Genomic DNA, 19560 nt, shown 5'->3' on the forward strand with positions numbered 1-19560 from the left:
ATCATGGCGATGTTTCAAAAAGCGCGCCTCTTCCCCACCCGCAGAAAAACATCGTTGGAAGTGCGAAGGAGAAATGTTGTAGGAGAAATGCTTTGAGTGCGGCTGACAGAGTGTTTGGTGGAGGAGTTCTGTGAAAAGTTCCTATTTCTCTGAGAAAAGTGGCGAAGGAATAGGGAAAAGTGGTTGAAATTGTTTGAGAAATATCACATTTCAAGTCGTGAATGGAGTTTATGTGCATGGTGGTGTATTTTTGTGAGAAATCAAGTGCAAAATAGAGAGGAGACGTCTGGCTCAGGCAGCGCCATCAGTGGCGCCGCGAAGAAAGTCTTCCCACGCAAAATTCATCGAAGAGGAGGCGAATCGTTCCCTGTGGTCCTGCAGCATAAGTAAGATAATTGGAGTGTTTTCAGAATAATGAGAAGAGTAGAGATATGCTTTAGTGCTAAAGCAATCCGTTACGTTATTCTGCGATCATAATTTCTCTTCGGGAGTCTTTTTGTGTGGAAGGAAAAGACGGTCTTCGACATGTGCACACTTTGTTTTTGCTTCTAGATGGGAAATTTCCCCTCATCGATTGCCCATCGAGTTGCCAGGACCAAAGGAGACTGGACGTGCTCAGAGGAGGAGTGATTAGTGCAGAAGCTATGGCGTGTGGAGGCCTTGGGAGCATCCGATGAGGATTGAAGGTTGACCCCCTAGTGCTACTGTTATTGTTTCAATGATTTGGTACCACAAACTCCTGGCCAAGAAGCCTCACCTCATCCTCGTGGCCGTGACCGTCTTCTGTGTAGCATGTATTGTTGTCGCATTGACTACCAGACGCTTCCCGGACTTTTCGGATCCCACATTGGTGAGATTTCCCGATAGTTTCGCGCCTCAAGATGACTTCTCATGCTCAGTTTGTGTTGTTTTGTAGGGATTCGAGGCTCGGGGCACGACAATCAGTCAGAGATTAACAGCCTGGCGCAATCTGCTTGAAGAGACCCGTCCGTCTGGGCGTCTGGTGGCGAATCCTTTCGAGGACTTCCAAATGGCAGGGCATTCAGGAGGCCGACGTCGAAAGCTCAAGGGTCCAGCGCAGCAGAAGCAGCGGAAGAAGAAGAAATTGGCTCTCCCTGAGAAGATCAAGATCATTAAGAATCTTCCCACGAACGGGACGTACGATCTGCCGGATGACTACGACTCCCAGGACAACACCACAGTCTCTGTGAGGCACGAACACTGGGATTACGGCAGAAACATCACGTACGAGAGCGATGAGTCCACGAAGAAGCGCAACAAACTGAAAAAGGACAACTGGATTAAGCTCACGAAGATGTACCCTCCGCCCCTCACCACTGACGTCCACACCACGTCCGACGGCTTCTTCTGCGAATCGCCCAACAAGGAGTACTCGCACTTCGTCATGCGACGCATCAACCACCAGCTCAACGAGTCACTGCTGGAGCGGAACGCTCTGCTGGCCATGTGTGATCTCGAGCAGGTGATTGTGGGCACGAATCTCTACAATGATCTGTGCCAGCGCGAGCTCACATCCCAACACTGCTGCCGGCCTTGGTCGATTCCCAACTACGTCGCCTTGCTGACCAACAAGTCCACGTGCTTTGACATTGAGGATGAGGATGTGAATACAGTGAAGAGTTTGCTGCTGGATTGCTATCCGTTCTATCATAGTTTGAAACTGAGCAACGACTGCACACAATTCAAGTGCAACGTGCCGCAAGAATGCACCCAGTTTAATGCAGTTTACAACATTCTCCACTACTTGGCCGATGTGAACTTTATGACAATCAATGTGAGTGTGAATTTGGACAAATTTATTATGTATTCAAGTCAATTTTTGATGCATGAATTTTGGGAATTTATTGCCTCTTCGTGACACACACACGGAGGAAAAAAAGTATCCTTGTTTAGTAATCAGTTCACATTTCCTGTTCTTACTTAATTCTCATTTCACTTGTCAATGAAACAGCAATCTATAAAATTAATTGAGAACGATGGAAACTAAATGGGAGTTTATAGGGTTGCCTGGATTTTTATCTTTTTCTTAGTTACCCCTCTAATTGCCCTCATTTTTCTTCTTCTAACATCGCGTCCATGGGGCAAAAGAAAAGGCGTTTCATTAGTCGTATCTCAAATGTTTTCATCTATATCACTCTTGATGTGTCGCTTTTTTTCACTTTCTTCCTTGCCCAGACATTTTGGCGTTATTTCGTGAAAAGGTGGCATTAAATGGGCTAACTATTGTTTTATGGACTGTGCTCACGAGAAAAGACCACCGATTGCATGTCGAGTGGCGGAGAGAGAATGAGAGTGGACTTTACGATTTTCGATATCTTGTATAGTCTATTAGTGAGGAAATTGGCGCGGAAGATAGTTTACTTAATTTCTCAATAGACGCCGATTTGGCTAAATTGCCCCAGATGATGATATCTCACAAAGTGCCTTGTTCTCCTTTTTCTTTTCTTTTCTCAGGACTCCAATATATTTCTGTCGACAGCGATGGTCTTCATTCCCATTGCGAGGAGCACAAAGTCACTTCCGTTCTTCCACCACTTGACGTCCGAGCCGCTGCGGAATGAGTTGATTGACGTGCCCGCGATGGACATGGGCCTGAAGAATGCCCTCTTCGACGAGTGCCTCCTCTCAGATGGCTGGCTCATTGGCCTCGGCGGAATTTTCATTGTGCTCTGCATGTGGATCTACACGGCGTCACTGTTTGTCACGACCATGACCATTGTCGCTATCGTCTTCTCACTCGGCGTGTCCTACTTCATCTACACCCTCATCTTCGAGCTGTCCTTCTTCCCATTCATGAATCTCTTAGCTGTCGTCGTCATTGTTGGTGAGTCGCTATTTTTACGCTCACTAAAAGTTTTCTCCTAATATTTTATTCAGAACCACTCACTCAGAAAAGTGGAATTGGCGAATCTTTCGTGATGGATCGCTTTAGAGAGAGAGACACTTAAAAAATGTGTTCTCAGACGAAAAATGTATGAAATTTTCTATAATTTTCCTTATAAATCAGACCTTGTCTTGGATTTATTCAGTATATGCATGAATTCCTTTTATTTATTCACGCGATGATGCATATTTTTGACTTGTATGAAAATTTCTGAGCAAATTGAAATTTTGACACATTGGAAAATGTCACTGAATACATTACCAAGTAAATGGGAACATTAAAGGAGAGTATGAAAATCTGAAGATATTGAGCATTTTGACGTGAGAAGAAAAATTACTGCCAATATCCTTCCGCAATGCACTTCTGAACAATACACAATCTTCCTGTTCTCCAGTTTGCCTGTCTGTCATGGCATGATTCATATCTTTTTCCTTTGCTCTTTGCAGGAATTGGGGCCGATGATGCTTTTATATTTGTTAAAGTCTGGCGATGCTGTATAGCGGAAAGGACGAAATCGAGTGGATATAATTTCAATTCCACGTCATCCTTCTCCTCGAGTTTTTCTCACACGGACACTCTCACTGACCTGATGGGGATGACGCTGAAGCATGCAGCTCTCTCAATGCTCGTGACATCAATAACGACATCAGCTGCCTTCTATGCTTCCTTTGTCAGTTCAATCACTGCAGTGCGATGTTTTGGGTGAGTGTGTAGACAAAATGCCAGCAAATTGACTCCTATTCTTGAGGCCTTTCACTAGAGAGACTATAAATTCTTTCATGTGATGGAATGTGTGCTGTGCAGACATTCGATTGTGCACTCTTGGATATATGCTCAACATTTGCCGTCTAAAACAATTGAATTGAGTGTAATTTGTAGTATTGTGTGCAAAGCTGGGTTGCAAATAAGGGAATAGAATGCACCACAGTGAATGCCTGGAAAACTCTCACGTACTTCACTGGAGTGATTTAGGGCTTTGGGCTTTTGGAGCAATGCAATTTCTACGTGGTTGGAAATCGATTTGGATGCGGGGAAATTCCTTGGTCGATTGTAAAATCTGCTCTCCAGGCAAATTTGACTGTGAAGTTATTGGAGAGTGACGGGCAAGATGAAATTTTATGTGTTTAAATGCACGATAAACAGGACAGTATAAGCAAGGAGATTTTATTACTGTGCTCTCCTGTTTCGTGTCTATAAAATTAAGGTCATGAACTCAGAACGCGTTGTAAATGTAATCCGAAAATATTGCTAATACCCGAATTAGTGGTCTTTAAAATTTGCTGTAAATTAATGTGACGATCTTTGCAGCATTTTCGCCGGAACTGCTGTGTTGGCCAACTATATTATGATGGTGACGTGGCTGCCGGCAGCAGTTTCAATAGCTGAGCGAATGTCCTGCTGTCCATCATCTCGCGGACCCTTCAAGGATGTGTGCATGAAGACACAGAATTGGATGAATCGATGCCGCCTCGCTATTGAGCGTGTACAAGACTTTATAATCCTCCTCGTGCTGAAGTACTCGAGCGTGTGGGTTGCTCTGCTGGGCCTTGTTGGTGTGCTCAGTGGAGTGATTGTGCTGTATTGGCCACAATTGCGTCTTCCCGACTCACCAGATTTCAAGCTCTTCGTTAGCAACCACCCTTTTGAGGTGTACGATAGTCAATTCAAGGAGATGTTCTGGTTTGAGAAAATTTACACCTCCAGTGAGAGCTTCAAGCTGCCTCTGCGGTTTGTCTGGGGTGTGGAGCCAATGGACAAGGGTGACTACCTCAATCCCGGCGCTAGAGGCTCTCTGTACCTCAACGAAGCCTTCAATGTGTCTCTGCCGGAGTCACAACTCTGGCTTCTGGACTTCTGCAAGAGACTGAGGAATCAGAGCTTTTATCAGAATAGCACAGGTTTGCTTGTGCCAAATTGCTTCATCGAGAACTTTTACACTTTCATGATGAGACGATGCCAAGATGCAATGGCAGAGATTGATAGGTGAGTTGAAGAAATATATTTCTGGTTGTGTGTGCATGCAATTGTGATGATTCAATTTCCGTCTGTCCTTTCAAATTGAATTTCCTTGCTCAAACAACAAATCCAACAAACTTTATTCCCTCCGGATGAGCACAATGACAGTGGTGTAGTGAAGAGTGCTTAAGGTGTAAAATAAATTTGCTGTTCCTTTGTTGAAAATGTATTATATGGAAATTTGTGAGAAATATTTCTAGAGAGACAGACAGAGAACTTTAAAGTCAAATTTCCACTTCTAGACATCTCTGACAGTGTATTAAGATCAGTTAAACACAGTTGTTTCTCAGCAGTTTCAAAGTTCAGGGAAAACTTTATGTTTGCTTTCCGCCCGGGGATTTTGCAATTATACTCACTACGCCTCTGTTGAATTGTGACAACTTTGCTGTGTTGAGAAATTCTCTTCCTAAATTAAATTTCCCCCCATAATCTCTGATTGATTGTAATTTATTTGCCTTCACCACTCACCATTTTCTTTGCAGGACGCCCTGCTGCGAGAACACGACGCGCCCCTACGAGGCCTACATATTCGACGAGTGTCTGCCGCAGTCAATCTCGTCGCTGTACGAGACGCCGCGTGAATTTTTCATTCCTGGTGTGGCTGGTCCCAAATTTGCTCGTCCCTTTCGTGACAGGACGTCATCTAATGTGTCTCTGGTGCGCGCCCTTGTCGTGGAGTTTGATTCCACTCAGCCCTTCACCATGTCCTATTCGGACGTGAGTCGCTTCGTGGCTGAGGTTGAGGAGTGGCTCAAGGGGGAGCTTGAAGTGGCTCCGGTGGGAATGAAGAATGGCTGGTTCATCAGCGAATTGGACTTCTACGATCTGCAGGACACTCTGTCTCAGGGAACTTTACTGGCGATTGGCATGGCCATGGGAGTGGCGCTGCTAGTGCTTCTCTTGGTCACACTCAATGTCCTGATCAGCCTCTATGCCATCCTCACGGTGACTCTGACGATTTTCGTCACGGTGGCGATTCTGGTGCTCCTCGGCTGGAAGCTCAACGTCCTGGAGAGTGTTGCGGTGACAACAGCGATAGGACTTGCGGTGGATTTTAGTCTTCACTATGGAGTACACTATCGACTCTCCCCGGACTCTGATCGCGAGTCATCCGTGAGATTCGCGCTGGTCCGAATGATTGGACCCACATCGATGGCAGCCGTGACGACAGGAATCGCCGGAGCACTGATGTTGCCCTCGCATGTTCTTGCCTACATTCAGATTGGCATCTTTCTCCTTGTGGTAATGACAATAAGCTGGTTATATGCAACATTTTTCCTCACCTCTCTTCTCTCCCTCGTGGGGCCTCAGTATGGGTTCGGTCAGTTTCGGTATCCCAGTCTCAGGACGCGGGACACTGCGAAGGCGGGAAAGAATGGGCAGAATCAGGAGGGCGCTGGAAGTAGGAATGTCGGCCAGAGTGCTGTGTCTGAGCAACTTCTGTCTGCCTCCAGTTCGGCTGCTGGGGATTTTGCCGGGTCGGAGTCTCACGAATTGGACTCTCTCACGTCCAATTCGATCGTGAAGCCGCCGACAACGCTCGAATATGCCCGTCCGATCAACTTTGACAGGGCTTTCAAGAAGAAATTCTCATACCCACGCGAACAGAGTCCGTCCACGGCCAGTGCCATCACTGTGGTGCTGCCGGACGATGCTCAAGATGCCAAGCAATTCTAAGGCGGGTGGCAATTTCCTTTTGTCGCACAGCATCTCTCGCTGAAGATGGGTGAATCTGTGAGATTTTCAATTAAGCTCCTCGTTGAGGGCATTTTAGCACTGAGTGGGAAATTGGAGAAAATGAGAGTGAAGTACAGTGTGTGGCGGAAGTTTGTGGGCACAGAATAATTCTCTGTAGCGCGGAAGAATGAACTTCAGTTTCGGATTTCCAATGGCCAATCTCTGTAATTCTCAATTAGATCATGACTTTGTTAAGGACTTTAGTTTGATAGGAGGAGCGTGGGAGGACTGATAGGATCTTTATACTTAGCTCTTCTTGCATCAGAATATTGTATACTCTTGATAGACTGAATACGGCTTTGTTAGCTCTCATTAGTTAATTGTGGTAGACTTCTGCTGGTGTGTATGTTGTCGGCTGTGATTGTTGACCCAAAGTAATTGACAGTGTTTGACGCACTTTGAAGCTGAAGTTTAATCAATTGTGCTCATTTGGGTGTTTATATCCGTGTGCCACTGTACTTCTGGCGTTCTCTCGCCGGGAAAGAGCTATTATTTTCCCTCCTACACTTATCTTTAGAGGCCTCAACTTTGATCTCTTTGTGGTACTTAATGTGTTCTTATAGGAAAAAAGCAGAAGAGCTGTAGTGAAGGGGAAAATCTTGAGGAAAAAGTAATTGTATAAATTATTAGGCTATCTTGAAACTTTTTCTCATAACTTTCATGATGCGTTGTGCCAAGATTAAATGTGTAACTTATATGTACAAGGAAAAAGTCTCTATCACGTCACGCGTGGCTGGTGAAAGTTGTGAAACTGCATACATTCTATCGATCTGCCAAGAGTAAATGTAGTGTTGATACTCAAATTTAGAGTGATAAGGCAACAATGGAGATGATGACGAAAAAAAATATTGACTGATTTTATAGTTAAAGAAAAGGGTGAAGAAAACAAATGAAGAGTTTCATTGTATAAAAATATTTGTCGTTTGCAATTTTGCATTTGGAGAAAAAAAATCATGAGGGGGAAAATGCGACGAAAGATGTTAAAAGTGTGTTTGTGTTTTTGTTGTTCTTCTTTGTAATAGGATTTGTATTACAGGGAAAACGTGGTTACTTAGCAATGGTGAGGAAGATATCTTGCATCTTCTCGCCCATGAATGTTCTCTTCCTTCGCGCATTTCACTTGAGTTTTCGTTTAGCCAGAGAAAATGAAATGAGATGTTAATTGTGATAATTAAGTAAGAGAAGGAAAATGATGTTAGGGCAGAAAATGCATTGTGTGCATGTTGAGTGTATTTGATAAAGGGTTGAGGTTGGAAGGATGAAGAAAAAAACATCAATTAATTTTGTGAAAAGAGTGAGTCAACACGACGAATGAAAAATCAATATTTGCCTCCCATTGAAGTTCCTTTCTGGGCAATGATTCTTTGGCAAGAGGACGACGGGATTCTCAGTGTTTGCAACTCTGAGGGCCGCAGTTGCTTTAATGAGAGGAATCGGGGGTGATTCTGGGAGGAGTAGTGGTAAATTTTAAATGAGTAGAGATGGGAAATTGCACAAGTTGTTGGAATATTGAGTGTGGGATTTTAATTTGTGAGAAATTTCGCCATTGTCTGCAACTTTTTATCATAAAATTTTATTTGACTGCTTAATAATTCAGTAATTTGAATAAATTTTTGCTCCTCATAATGATCATGTCTTCGGGCAAATCGTATAGGCGAAATATTATTATTCAATTAAGAGGGAAATACTAAAGAAAATTTCCACCACTCACTTGAATTGCAAATGTTCTTTGGAAAATTGTTGACATATTGAGAAACAAACTCAAGTTTAACTAGAAAACAGGCAAGAAATAATTTTGCTTCTTCCATTGTTATGAGAAGCACTCTTCAGCATTGTTGCAATGCACGATATGAATAATATTGCAAACGCTCCGGCAATATTTGATAGAATAAAAGGATATTGAAATATTGCAAACGAGGAGCAATCGAGAAGCAGTGCATAAAGTAAAGTGAAGACATGAATATTGGCTACACTCGTGCAATTTCTCATTCTATTCAATTTCAATCAGAAGCTTTCACAATGAAAGACGAGACATTTTTCATCGCCACAGACGAAATTGTATTAAAAAATATGGCGAAAGCAGTGAAAAATCCATGTGAATAGCAGAAAGAATGTAAAATTGAAGGATGAAATAAAAATATCTTGTAAAAATGTAAAGAAAAAACAACTGCATTTTTTCTTGTATTTCATATTTATTTCATTTGAGACATTTATCAGTTTAATTATTTTCATTAATTCATTAAATTCACTAATTTTTCATCTCATAATCATTTTCTCCTTCACTAACAATCATAAATTCAAGAAATTAAACATAACATCTCTTATCCACTTTTTCTCATGTTGTTTATTTTGGGAAGACACTTTATAAAATATTTCTCATTATCTTTAATGCTTACAGTATTTTCAAGTTTCACTATTCTTTTCTTCTTTATTATTTATCTAAAAAATTGATCTTTCTAATTTTTATTTTATCCCTTCTTATAACGTGCGAATGTTGAGTGTTTTCAAAATTGTAGTTTTTTTTTTTCTTATATGAATGCCTTTTCTCTCTTTTTTCATCTTCAAATATTACCTACAGAAATATTTATCGATTGTCTTTTTTATTCTGTTTTTTCCGTGGCTGAAAATAATTTTGCTCAAGATAAAAGCTTTTGGAAAAAAAGGCATAAGAAGATGGAATTTCTAAATTTTCGATGTTCCTTAGAGTGCCTCAGCCATTCGTGTATGTGTGTGTGTTTTTTAGAAGGATATTTCAAAACATATTTGTGCCTGTAAGATATGACAATTTACTTTTTGACTTAACATTTTTCTCCTTTTCTTCTAATTATTTTTCGCCATCATTTGAAAAGTATTTTCCTTTCTTTGTAATTGAGATTCGCAAAATGTTGTGTTTCACATATTTTATGTTGAATTCATCTTTTTCATTACTATAAACGACACTAATTAAAAAATTGACGCATATTTTTTCTCATAATTCTTCTCTTTATATAATTTAGAATATGATTTTCATTCACAATTAATAATAATTTTTCATTACAATTTTAATAATCAATTATTATTTAACTAATAATTCGTTTTTTTTTTCTTATCTCACCTTGTAGTATTTTTCTTTTGCTATTTCTCTTCTAGATTACCATTTTTAATTCATGACTATTCTGTGCTAAAATTTTCATTTTTTCTCCTCTGGTTGTCATTCATTTTCAAAATGTTTTACATTATCTATAAGATTCAATGTTATTACTCAAGAATTTACATCTCATTTAATTAAATTCACTATCTTTAAATAGGTATAATTATTTATAAAATATTTGTTTCAGTTGTCTTTTTTTTGTCTTTATTACCTTTACTCGTCTATTCACTATATAATCTCATTCACGAGGGGCGGGAAAGGTGATTTTGTTGTGAAAATTCTACGTGAAAATGAGCTCTAAAGTCGTTTCGAAAATGTCGTTAACAATACACAGAGAAAATTGAGGTTTCATTGTTAGTTATTTATCGTTATTTTGGCAAAAGTGGTTTCTCTTGTTGAGGGATGGGGCGCAGGGCTTTGACTTTCCATTGACTGGGTTGCTTGTGTGGAAATGTCGGTGAGGAGGAACGTGTCGGATGTTGCTGTTCTGTTGAGCAAAGAGCGCACACACGGCGTGTGGTGAAGTGGATTTTGCTTAAATTGCAAAGAAAAGGGTGGTTTTCCACAATTTGGGGCTGGGGCTTTCGTGGTATAGCGTCAACTTCTTTTCACTTGGGCTGTCGTGGATGATGTTAAACATCTTTGCAACATTTTGCGCAACTTTGTGCTCTTACAAGGTAATGTTGTTCTTGTCTTGTGACTTTTCATCAATTACGGTCATTCAACAAAAAGCCTCTCTTTATGCAATTGAGAGCATATATGTGCTCTCGAAATGCTTCGTCTGCCTTCCACACAAAACACTTTTTCCCACCCACTGGTGGGAAAAATGTTTAAAAAGAAACAAGAAGAAAATTTCTCCCTTATCGTATCATCTCTCGAGTGTATGTTCACATCAATTCCACATTGAGTTTCTCTCAGGCTCGGCAGCGATGTGCCATTGTCGACCCTGTAGCACATCTTTTCTACACACATGACGTAGGCAATGTTTCTGCTGCATTATTCTATACACTTTTTCGAGTTCAGCGAATTTTTAGTACATCTTCATTATCATTATCTTGTGCTTGGAGAGAAAACTATTTTCAAAGTTTTCTTCTCTCTACCATTTTCAAATAAAGTTGTCTCGATTTTTGGCTCTTTGTTTTTTAAAGGTATTGCTTCTTCAAGGAATAAAACGTGGTATACTTATGAATGTTCCAATAGAAACGAGAGTATTTGTGTAAAAACTGAATCTCCAATGATTACACAGTGGAATTGAACACAAATGAATCATCGGTTAAAGTTGTTTAACGCGTATTGCGTATTGATTATTGGGAACTTTTAGATCTACAATTTTAGGATCGAAATTATATACTTAATGAATTACTGCGGGAAAACACAACTTGTCGGTTTTAGTCACTTTATCTTTATGGACGACTTCACTAGCTCTAGACATTTATACTAAATTCATCGTATTTATCTAAAATTTTAATGTTTTTTTTTTCTCTACTTTTTGCCATGCTTTTCCTATAAAATTGTAAATACCTACTTATGCTATCCTGGAATGTTCCACATTTGTCTAGGGATGCTTTCGTGGGAAGGGGAGGAGCGCCAGAACCTATTTACACACTATGTACAGTGTTGTGTGGTAGAAAATGGGGGCATTGTCTACGCGCGGGTCGACAATGGCACACGCCTGCCGGCGCGGCAGGTGGGTCGCGGAGGCGCCCGTCTACAGATACTCCACAATGTCGCACTTGATGGAGATGTTGGGACAGCTGGCGCCCACGATGCTGCGGCCACGATAGCGCGGCTCGCGCTCTGTGAGCAGCTTCCGGAAGATTGGCAGGATGTCGCCGCCGTCCTCCAGCAGCTCCGACTCGGAGCTGGCGCCGTACATGTCGGCGCGGTGGCGGTGCTTGTGGCCGGGCGCCACGTTGGGCGAGGAGCGGTGGTGTGCGTGGTGCTGCATTGACTTGGCCAGCTTGCGGCTGCCCGCCGCCGGACTCTGGCACGTGTGCGTGGGCGTGGAGTCGCGCTCGCGCTCGCTATCCGTCTCGCTCTGGCACGCGCTGGTCTTGCTCTTGTGCCTGTGCTTGGAGCGATTCTTCTCAGAGACGCTGCGCTGGATGGGCGCCTGCGGCGACGAGTGGTGCTCCGGCGTCTGCGTCTGCTGCTGCTGCATGGCGGGCGGCGGCGGCGTGTGGCCGTGCTCCTGGCATCGCACGGCGTTCTGGCAGGTGCGCGCCGCCTGGCGCTGGTGCTGCTTCGCATGAGAGAGCGTGTGGGTGTCCCAAAGGTCGCTCTGCGACACCACAAAGCCTCCCTTGATCGCCGCACTGCCCACCTGCAGGCTCACACGCCTCTGCTGCTCGGCAGCACTAACATCTGCCGGCGGGAGAGAGATTAGACGCACTCGCCTAGGACAGGGATTTTCTTCCCACAAATCAACAACAGCCACAAACGTGCAGGACGAGGAGTGGAGATAATCCCAAGGGGCTATTCTTCAGAGAGAAAGAGGGAGAGGGAGCTTCGAAGAAAAGACTTTAGAACCACCGTCAGTTTAAGATTAAGTGCAACTTTGTGAATGGGCGGGAATTAGTTGTTTCCACCAACCAGAAAGTCTTCATTAGGGAGCAGAGAACATATTACTGTTCAGCCCCTTGGGCTCCACTGTGGGATTTGCGGGTGGGGCCACAATACTCACTTTTCGTACTACCTTTGGCATGTGGGCAGATGTTGTTGAGCTCCGTGTTGGAGTGTGTCACAGAGTGCGTCGAGGAATTCATGTGCGAGTTCATCCTCGGTCGGTTCGCACCACTCATGTCGGTGAAATCCTGCAAAGAAAACCACACACAGAGCGGAAATGCAGAAAATGTGCACAATTCACTCTTCATACCAGCTTCTTCGACGAGGGCGAGTACTTCATGCCGGCCTGCGTCTCGTTGAGGCTCTTGTTGCTGTCGTGCATCGTGCCGCGGCGCTCCATGTTGGGCAGCTGCTGCTGGACGTCGTTGCACTGCTTTGCGTAGTGGACGGATCGTTCCTCAATCCTCAGGGGCTGTGTGATGGGGATGTCCGACCCGGAGGAGATTGTGGTGACGCGTTTCCTATGCGAGAGACTCTCATGTTAAATTCCACTCCCAGCAGAGAGCTTTCGGGCGAAAATCCCAGTTTTCGTGGCTATCAAAATGTGTATTTATGGCCCCCGGACGAGATGATTATTCACGGATCAATAAATTACTTATCGCACCAAGAGAGATTCAAATTCACCTCTTCCATTCGGAGCACTCTCGGAGGGCTTTTATCAATGGGTGATCAACTTTAAATCTCCACATGGGAGAAAAGTGCGCCAGAGCTTTTCTCCATCGCTGAATCTTCTACTCACAGAAACCCATCCTTTTTATCATTCTATATTCAATTCCTTCTGCTTCTTGCGCTTAAGCAATTGTCGAGATATCGCAAATAAAATGTGGCATTTTTAATCACAATAACCAAGCAAAACGACTGACTTTGAAACCACGAATGAATTACAGAGATACGCAATAAAAAACGCACTGGAGCTCAAATAATTATTTTTAACTACTCCAATTGTCAATTTACTATAATTACGCTCCAAAAATTCCGCATAAATGCTGAATTCTGAAAATACATTCATTAACACATTAATGATGCATATTTCTCACATTGATATGTGAAATAAAACACACATGCGGCCTGAAATTTGATATTTTACATCTATCTGTTGTAAATTTGGAATATTAACTGAGAATTGAACGGTCGTAATTATTTATTTTGAAAAACATATGTATAATTAAAAATCATTCAATACACTTTGTGCATTGAATTTCAATTGAATATTTGATAAGTTAAGCAATCCATGTAATTATAATTCTGTAAAAAGTTGGGAAGGGAAAATTCTGTTCACACTTTTTGCAAAGTAATTGGAAAAAGAACAACTTCCTCATCAGTATAAGACATGCACAATATATCTTTGACGCCTTTTTTTTCATTTTAAAATTCCGCTCAGAAAGAAAATTTATTCCATCTCACGAGCCATTGAATCGATACTGTGAGTCTGTGTAGCGCAAGTTTTCCAAGACAGTGCATTAAAACTTTCGTAGCTCAACTTCCTGAAAATATATAGAGACTGTTCGTAGTTGAGATTTTACATCCAGCATGAATTATTGCCATCACGTGTCGAAGAGTTTCTGCAATTAACACATTTCTTAGAGAGGAGAATGGCCACTTGCTGGAAATTGTCACTCATTTGGTTCATTACGCTTTTTCCATTGGCGACGCGACGGAGCAAAACTTTCCGTCCAGATACTCTTTTTGGCTCATACCATAAACTTTATGCCACTCCAGCCATATAGAGTGTCTTGAGACGGTCTCACGATTTATCCCGAAAGCGGATTAATGCATTTTCATGTATGGTAAAGTGTCGGCCAAGAAGAAGCATCCGTGATTGACTCCGACCCAAATTGCTCAATTTGGTATTCGGACTGTGGCACAATCGTAAAATGCTATCGGGATGTGAGGGGAATAAAATCGATCGAAGATGCGGGTCTGCAAATGATTTTTAACGTCGAGGGCTTCTGGTTAGCAGAATCTGGGCTGAGCGGAAATCCCACGGATGATTCGGGGGATTTCCTGACGTTGGGGAACGTGTGATTTATGATGGATAACCAGAGAGAGAGGAGAACCAAAAGTCAGTCAGTGTCTGATCGCTTCGTGGGAAAAACTAGATAACACAATCATTGTTGAGTTTCAGAGCGCACTTCTGCACTTCCAGAGCGACTACTGAGACGCCCCTCGGCGCGACGAGGGATAATGGCTATCGACTCACCGTTGATTTGGTGTCAATGAGTTGTCGAGATCGGCGTGCGTGGACGTGAGGCTGCCAATGGATGTGAGGTCCGTGGTTTCCGTTGTGCTGGGCATTTCGCGCCGTATTGGTGGAACTGAGAGTCGCGACGCGGTATCCTTCAGCGGCTCCAGGTCGCCGAGACTACCATCGAGCCAGCTCCGGGCCTCTGGTCCCAATTTCCGTATGAGACTCTGGAGCTCGGCCTCGCGCTCCATGAGCGCTTTGCGGAACTTGCAGTTTGTTGTCTTGACGTCCCTGAGGCGCTGCTCGAGTTCGCACACGCTTGAGTCCCGTCGATTTTTCGACATGGGACGCAGAGTGGCGCGAATTCGCTTGTCCACCACGCCGCTAGGGTTTCTCTTCAGTTCCACAATCTTGGGCACAAATACCAGGCACAGCGTCGCCGTGGTGCAGAAAATGATGAACACGCTGATGAGGATGAAGGCGGCATCCTTCCGGTCCGACAGCACGATGGCTATCGCGGCGCCCATGATGCACATGATGACCACGTTGTACACGGACAGGCCGATATGCTTGGAGTCGTTGAGGGCGGGAATGGAGACGTGCCGCGTCTCCCAGGCCAGGAAAGCCCCAAAGATCTGCGGGTGAGAGAGGGCGTGCGTCAGTGGGGTGTCGTCAAGTGGGGTCGACTGGCCATTCGAGACTGACCAGGAGGAGGCCTTTGTATGCATAAATGACGCCAATGAAGACAGTTATCTTCTCAGACTGGCAGTATTCGTTCTCCCTGGCGATTAGGACGTCCTCAAGTGATGGATGGGGCTTTTGTGTCGATGAGAGAGAGAAGGCGGATTTTTTATTAGCAAAGTGTGTTGCCCACCCCTTAAGATTGGAGAAGCATCCCCATATTTACTTACATGCGGTTCCATTTGCTTAGTGTCCCTGTAAAATGGGTCAGCTATTTGCCATGTAGTCATGATTGCCAAATCGATGGCCAGCAAAACGCCCACCACCATGAATAATTGATAATCTTTAATGACCTAAAATAGAGAGAGAGAGAGAGAGAATGTATGTTGGTTAGCAGCAAATTATGTCGCGCAACTTTCATTTCTCAAAATTCAATTAATGCCTGACTAAAAGTGGGTCCTTTGACGCCTTCGCCCACGCAACCTTCTGCGAAGCTCACCTGTAATTACTGTAGTCATTTGGATGGGTGAGAATAGAGTGAAAGAGAGAGAGAGAGGTGGTGACATAATTGAAAAGCAGGATTAATGGTAGTGTATAGAATTGCGAGCAAAAACTACTTGACATGCATTGTTCCCATGTGATTCATCTTGAAACGCCATGGCTGTTATAGTGCAACATCTGAAGACCGTATAAATTAAGAAGTCAGTTCAGAGAATAAGCTTCAAGTTTGCCAACTATTTCTTGTATTCACCAGCAACTTAATTTTGCATCAAAGGCAGAATAAATTTTGGCTCGTGACGCTCCCGGAGTTTATTTTTTTCAGAAACAAAGTTTAGTGTAAACTTTGGAAAGGGATGAACATATTTGAGTGAAAAGTATTTCCCGAAAAAAAATAATTACACTTTGTACTTTAAATTGAGCGCCAAATTTGGGACTGAGAAAGAAGATTGAACTCACAAGTGCCACAAGTGCTTTATATGTGTTTACCGAAGTATTATATGGCGTACGCATTATTGACAAAAGACTGAAGAGGATGTTTATGTGATGTTAGGACTGAGGAGTGTCACTGATCCCTCCTTCTAGCGTGGTAATTCTCCTGTAGGATTTCCCACGCGAGTGATAAGGAAATGTTACCTCTTTATCTTCTCGCCAAAACAATAAATTTCCCCCCATTCCGACCATTCAACCCTTTCGACGGGAATCAAAGTGGGAAAGTTCTGTGGAGAAAATTCATAAGCGTCTCAGGGAAGTTGCTTCCCCAGTGATACCTTCACAAATTTGAAATGGAATTTCTTGGGGGAGCGGAAAACACTCATTCTATAATAATGATTTCACCAAAAGACGTCTTAAGATCCGTTCTCAGGAAGTCTCTTGGAGGATTGACGAGATTTTTTGTTAAGTGAAAAGTTGTCTTTGGCAAAGTGGGTGCTTTACTTAATTTCACTCATGAGATCCGAAGCGCAATTTATCTCATAAATATCTGGAGTCATCCCAATGTACACCTAATGAAAAGGTCCTTCCCCAGAGTGTTTCGCTAAGTGATGATTCTTTTGAGTATTTTGTGATTCAAATGTAAGCCAAAGGGAGATTCAATTTCGCGGAAAATTACCCCGTTGCTCGCGGAGGGTGTGCAAAAATTGCGCACGAGTTTTAATCCCAGTTTTATAGCACACGGTAATTTATTTTATCCTGTTAGGTAAGTGAAGCGAGACTTGTAGAAAATTGAATTACAATATTTATCTCAATTGCTTCCATACAAGAGACTCAATCATTCCCCAACATGGAAGTGTGCAGCTATAAATTCTACGTTCCGTACCATTCTTCTCTAGGCATCCTTTCAATCTATCACAAAGAGAGAGCATTCGCATTGAGGACTCGTTTCATTTCATATGAAAATCCAATTTCTGAAATTATAAAAATTTATTGCCTCTCTCAACGGAGCAGGGAGAGAGAGAGACAGGAATGTGTTTTTCTTTCTCCACCCTTTTTGTCCAGAGCTTTAAGCCATTTTCCTATTTGTACCGCTTCACAGTGAGATTTTCCTCTTTTGCTCACATTCACTTCACATTTTTCTCCCCCATCCCCCACCCCATTCAGCTCAACATCGTATTCTGTGGGAAATTGGAATTTAAACTACTTTATTATGTGAAAGTTTTTAAGGGGTGTATTTTTTCTCCTGTGAAATCTTAAGTGCGTCTGTTGTTTTCGCTATCGGAGCTCTTTATGTAAATTCACAAGGAGAAACTCAGGGAGAAGAAATATTTATGTTTTAGCAAAGTGCAGTCGGAGAACAATGTTAGATTCACAGGGGATTAAAAAGAATGTCCAGATGCTGCTTGGCTGTATTATTAATTTGCTAAAAGTTTTGCACAGAAGAAAGCTCTTACACTATAATTTATTCAAAGACAAATGCCATTGAAAGCACTTTGCTTGTTCGAGAATATTCAAAAAGTGCATCTATAGTTAATAATTATAACTGAATTTTCTCAACTGAATACCTTGAAGATGTGTTAGAAAAAACTTTCTACCCCTAAATATGAGAGTCAAGAGTGAACGTTTATCTTTTGTGGAAAATTTCAAAGTCAACACGGTTAGCACGCAAGAATATTCATTCAATGTTGAAAATGTTTCAGCCGAAAGTGAAATTATAAGAAAAAAAAATCCGCACATATGAAGTAATACTTTGTGACTTGTAATTTGATGTTTTTTTTACCATTCTTTTGCTGTTGTTTTCAAATGCTCTGGTTGAAATTCAGAAAGTTCAACAAATAAAAGTCAAAAATAAATCTCAAACAAGTCACTTAAACACAACAAAAAAGCTCCCGTGACTCACACAACGGGGAAAAAAACTTTGCAGTGAGTGAGAGAAACAGAAGGAAAATTTAAATAAGCTCTCAACGCTAATTTGCTATGCGAACCAGAGAAATTCAGGGTGAAATCGAATTGATTTGTGTGTATTTTTCAAACCGAAGACCTCGTGAGGGTGATTGGCAATCAAACGAGCCAGGTAAATAAGGTGAAGTTGAAATAGAGTGGAAGAGAGCTAAGAATAAATTTTGCGAAAAATCCTGCCACCAGACTTGAAATGCTTACATAAATCATTGAGAATTGTATGAGCATTTCCTATAATGATTACAAAACACTCTACGGCCTCTCGAAGCCCTCTGGGTTGGGCGATTTATTGACACAATCTATTTCGCAGCACCTTCTTTTTATGGTAACGGCAGGAAAATGTGCACAATGTGTTCGACACAGATGGCTAACGGCGAGAATTTAAATTCAATAAATCAATGGAGAAAAGTGGAATGCAAAGCAGAATTAATACTCAGTTTACGATTATGAGTTCAGCACTGTTTGCCATTAAGGCGTCTCGTGTTGCCGAGCAGAAGGTTGCTGTGGAAGGAATTGAGTGGGCGCACTAACCTTCTTGTTCAGCTTCAGGTCCGTGAAGATGGAGTGAACGCGCCATGTCTTGGAGAACATGGCGCCGAAGGCTAGGCTGAAGCCGGCCATGAGCAGCCAGGCGCGCGCCGTGCAGATGTAGGGGAAGGCCGCTATGCTGCTGAGGCCGCTGTCGAGGCCGAGGAAGATCACACTGAGGTACGTGAGCATGCAGCCGATGATGATGAGGTTGTTGAGGTGAGGACTGGACATTTTGATGTAGCGCTGATTGCGGTACTTGATGTTCACCACGAGGAAGCTCACGGCCATGAAGATGCCAACCACGGAGCAGCTGGCCAGCACCACGTAGATGGTAATGTTGACTTGACTGTGCTCAATGAGGAGGAATGTGCGGTCCTTGGGCGGCGACCGGCCCACCCAGCGCATCGGATCGCCCAGCGACATGTCCAGGTGGCCGTGCATGGAGTTGTACTCGCCGATCTTCACCTCTGCGCCGGCCTGGAACTGCTTCAGCAGGATCGACGCCTTGCGCTCGTTGTTGTAGAAGCGCACCGGACCCGTGACACCCTCGAAGCTGGTGTTCTTCAGCGCCTCGATGAAGATATTCTCCCACTCCTTCATGCGGTACTGGAACTTGTTGATCAACTGATCCTTGCGCTGCGACACGTACTGGATGGCCAAAGCCACTGCCCAGATCCCGTCATACGTGTACCCGTGAAAGCGCGAGTACTCTCCGCCCCGGCGCTTGTCATACTCCGTGAGATACTCGTCGGATGTCTGTGATGGGATTGCGGGTCGCATGACGGGAGGAAATATGATGTTATTATAGAAAGTGTTATGCAAAATCCCCAGAATGACATATTCCAGCTTTTCCATGTC

The 19560-nt window shown here is 42.9% G+C and overlaps 2 protein-coding genes across 3 annotated transcripts in view; one reads left to right on the top strand and one right to left on the bottom strand.

Moving 5' to 3' along the window:
• Positions 1–92: 92 nt before the first annotated feature.
• On the top strand, positions 93–8816 carry LOC132258931 (protein dispatched). The gene is made up of 7 exons (XM_059756487.1): positions 93–386; positions 553–850; positions 917–1795; positions 2476–2845; positions 3352–3607; positions 4214–4888; positions 5404–8816. Exons 2-7 carry the CDS (start codon positions 719–721, stop codon positions 6596–6598), a joined length of 3507 nt encoding a protein of 1168 aa, XP_059612470.1. The 5' UTR covers positions 93–386; positions 553–718; the 3' UTR covers positions 6599–8816.
• Positions 8817–9118: 302 nt separating this feature from the next.
• The window catches only part of LOC132258932 (gamma-aminobutyric acid type B receptor subunit 2), a 36243-nt gene continuing 25801 nt past the window's right edge, over positions 9119–19560 (bottom strand). The window contains exons 4-10 of one of the 2 annotated variants that reach the window (XM_059756489.1): positions 18703–19458; positions 15510–15632; positions 15304–15414; positions 14614–15233; positions 12664–12874; positions 12484–12601; positions 9119–12152 (exon numbers count right to left, since the gene is read on the bottom strand). In XM_059756489.1, the coding sequence (XP_059612472.1) occupies positions 11497–12152; positions 12484–12601; positions 12664–12874; positions 14614–15233; positions 15304–15414; positions 15510–15632; positions 18703–19458 (2595 nt within the window). In that variant the 3' untranslated portion in view covers positions 9119–11496. Of the gene's footprint in view, positions 12153–12471; positions 12602–12663; positions 12875–14613; positions 15234–15303; positions 15415–15509; positions 15633–18702; positions 19459–19560 lie in introns of both variants that reach the window. The other variant, XM_059756488.1, reaches the window with a different exon arrangement.

The sequence above is a fragment of the Phlebotomus argentipes genome, unplaced genomic scaffold, assembly GCF_947086385.1.
Source record: "Phlebotomus argentipes unplaced genomic scaffold, Phlebotomus argentipes genome assembly scaffold_4, whole genome shotgun sequence".
Taxonomy (NCBI): domain Eukaryota; kingdom Metazoa; phylum Arthropoda; class Insecta; order Diptera; family Psychodidae; genus Phlebotomus; species Phlebotomus argentipes.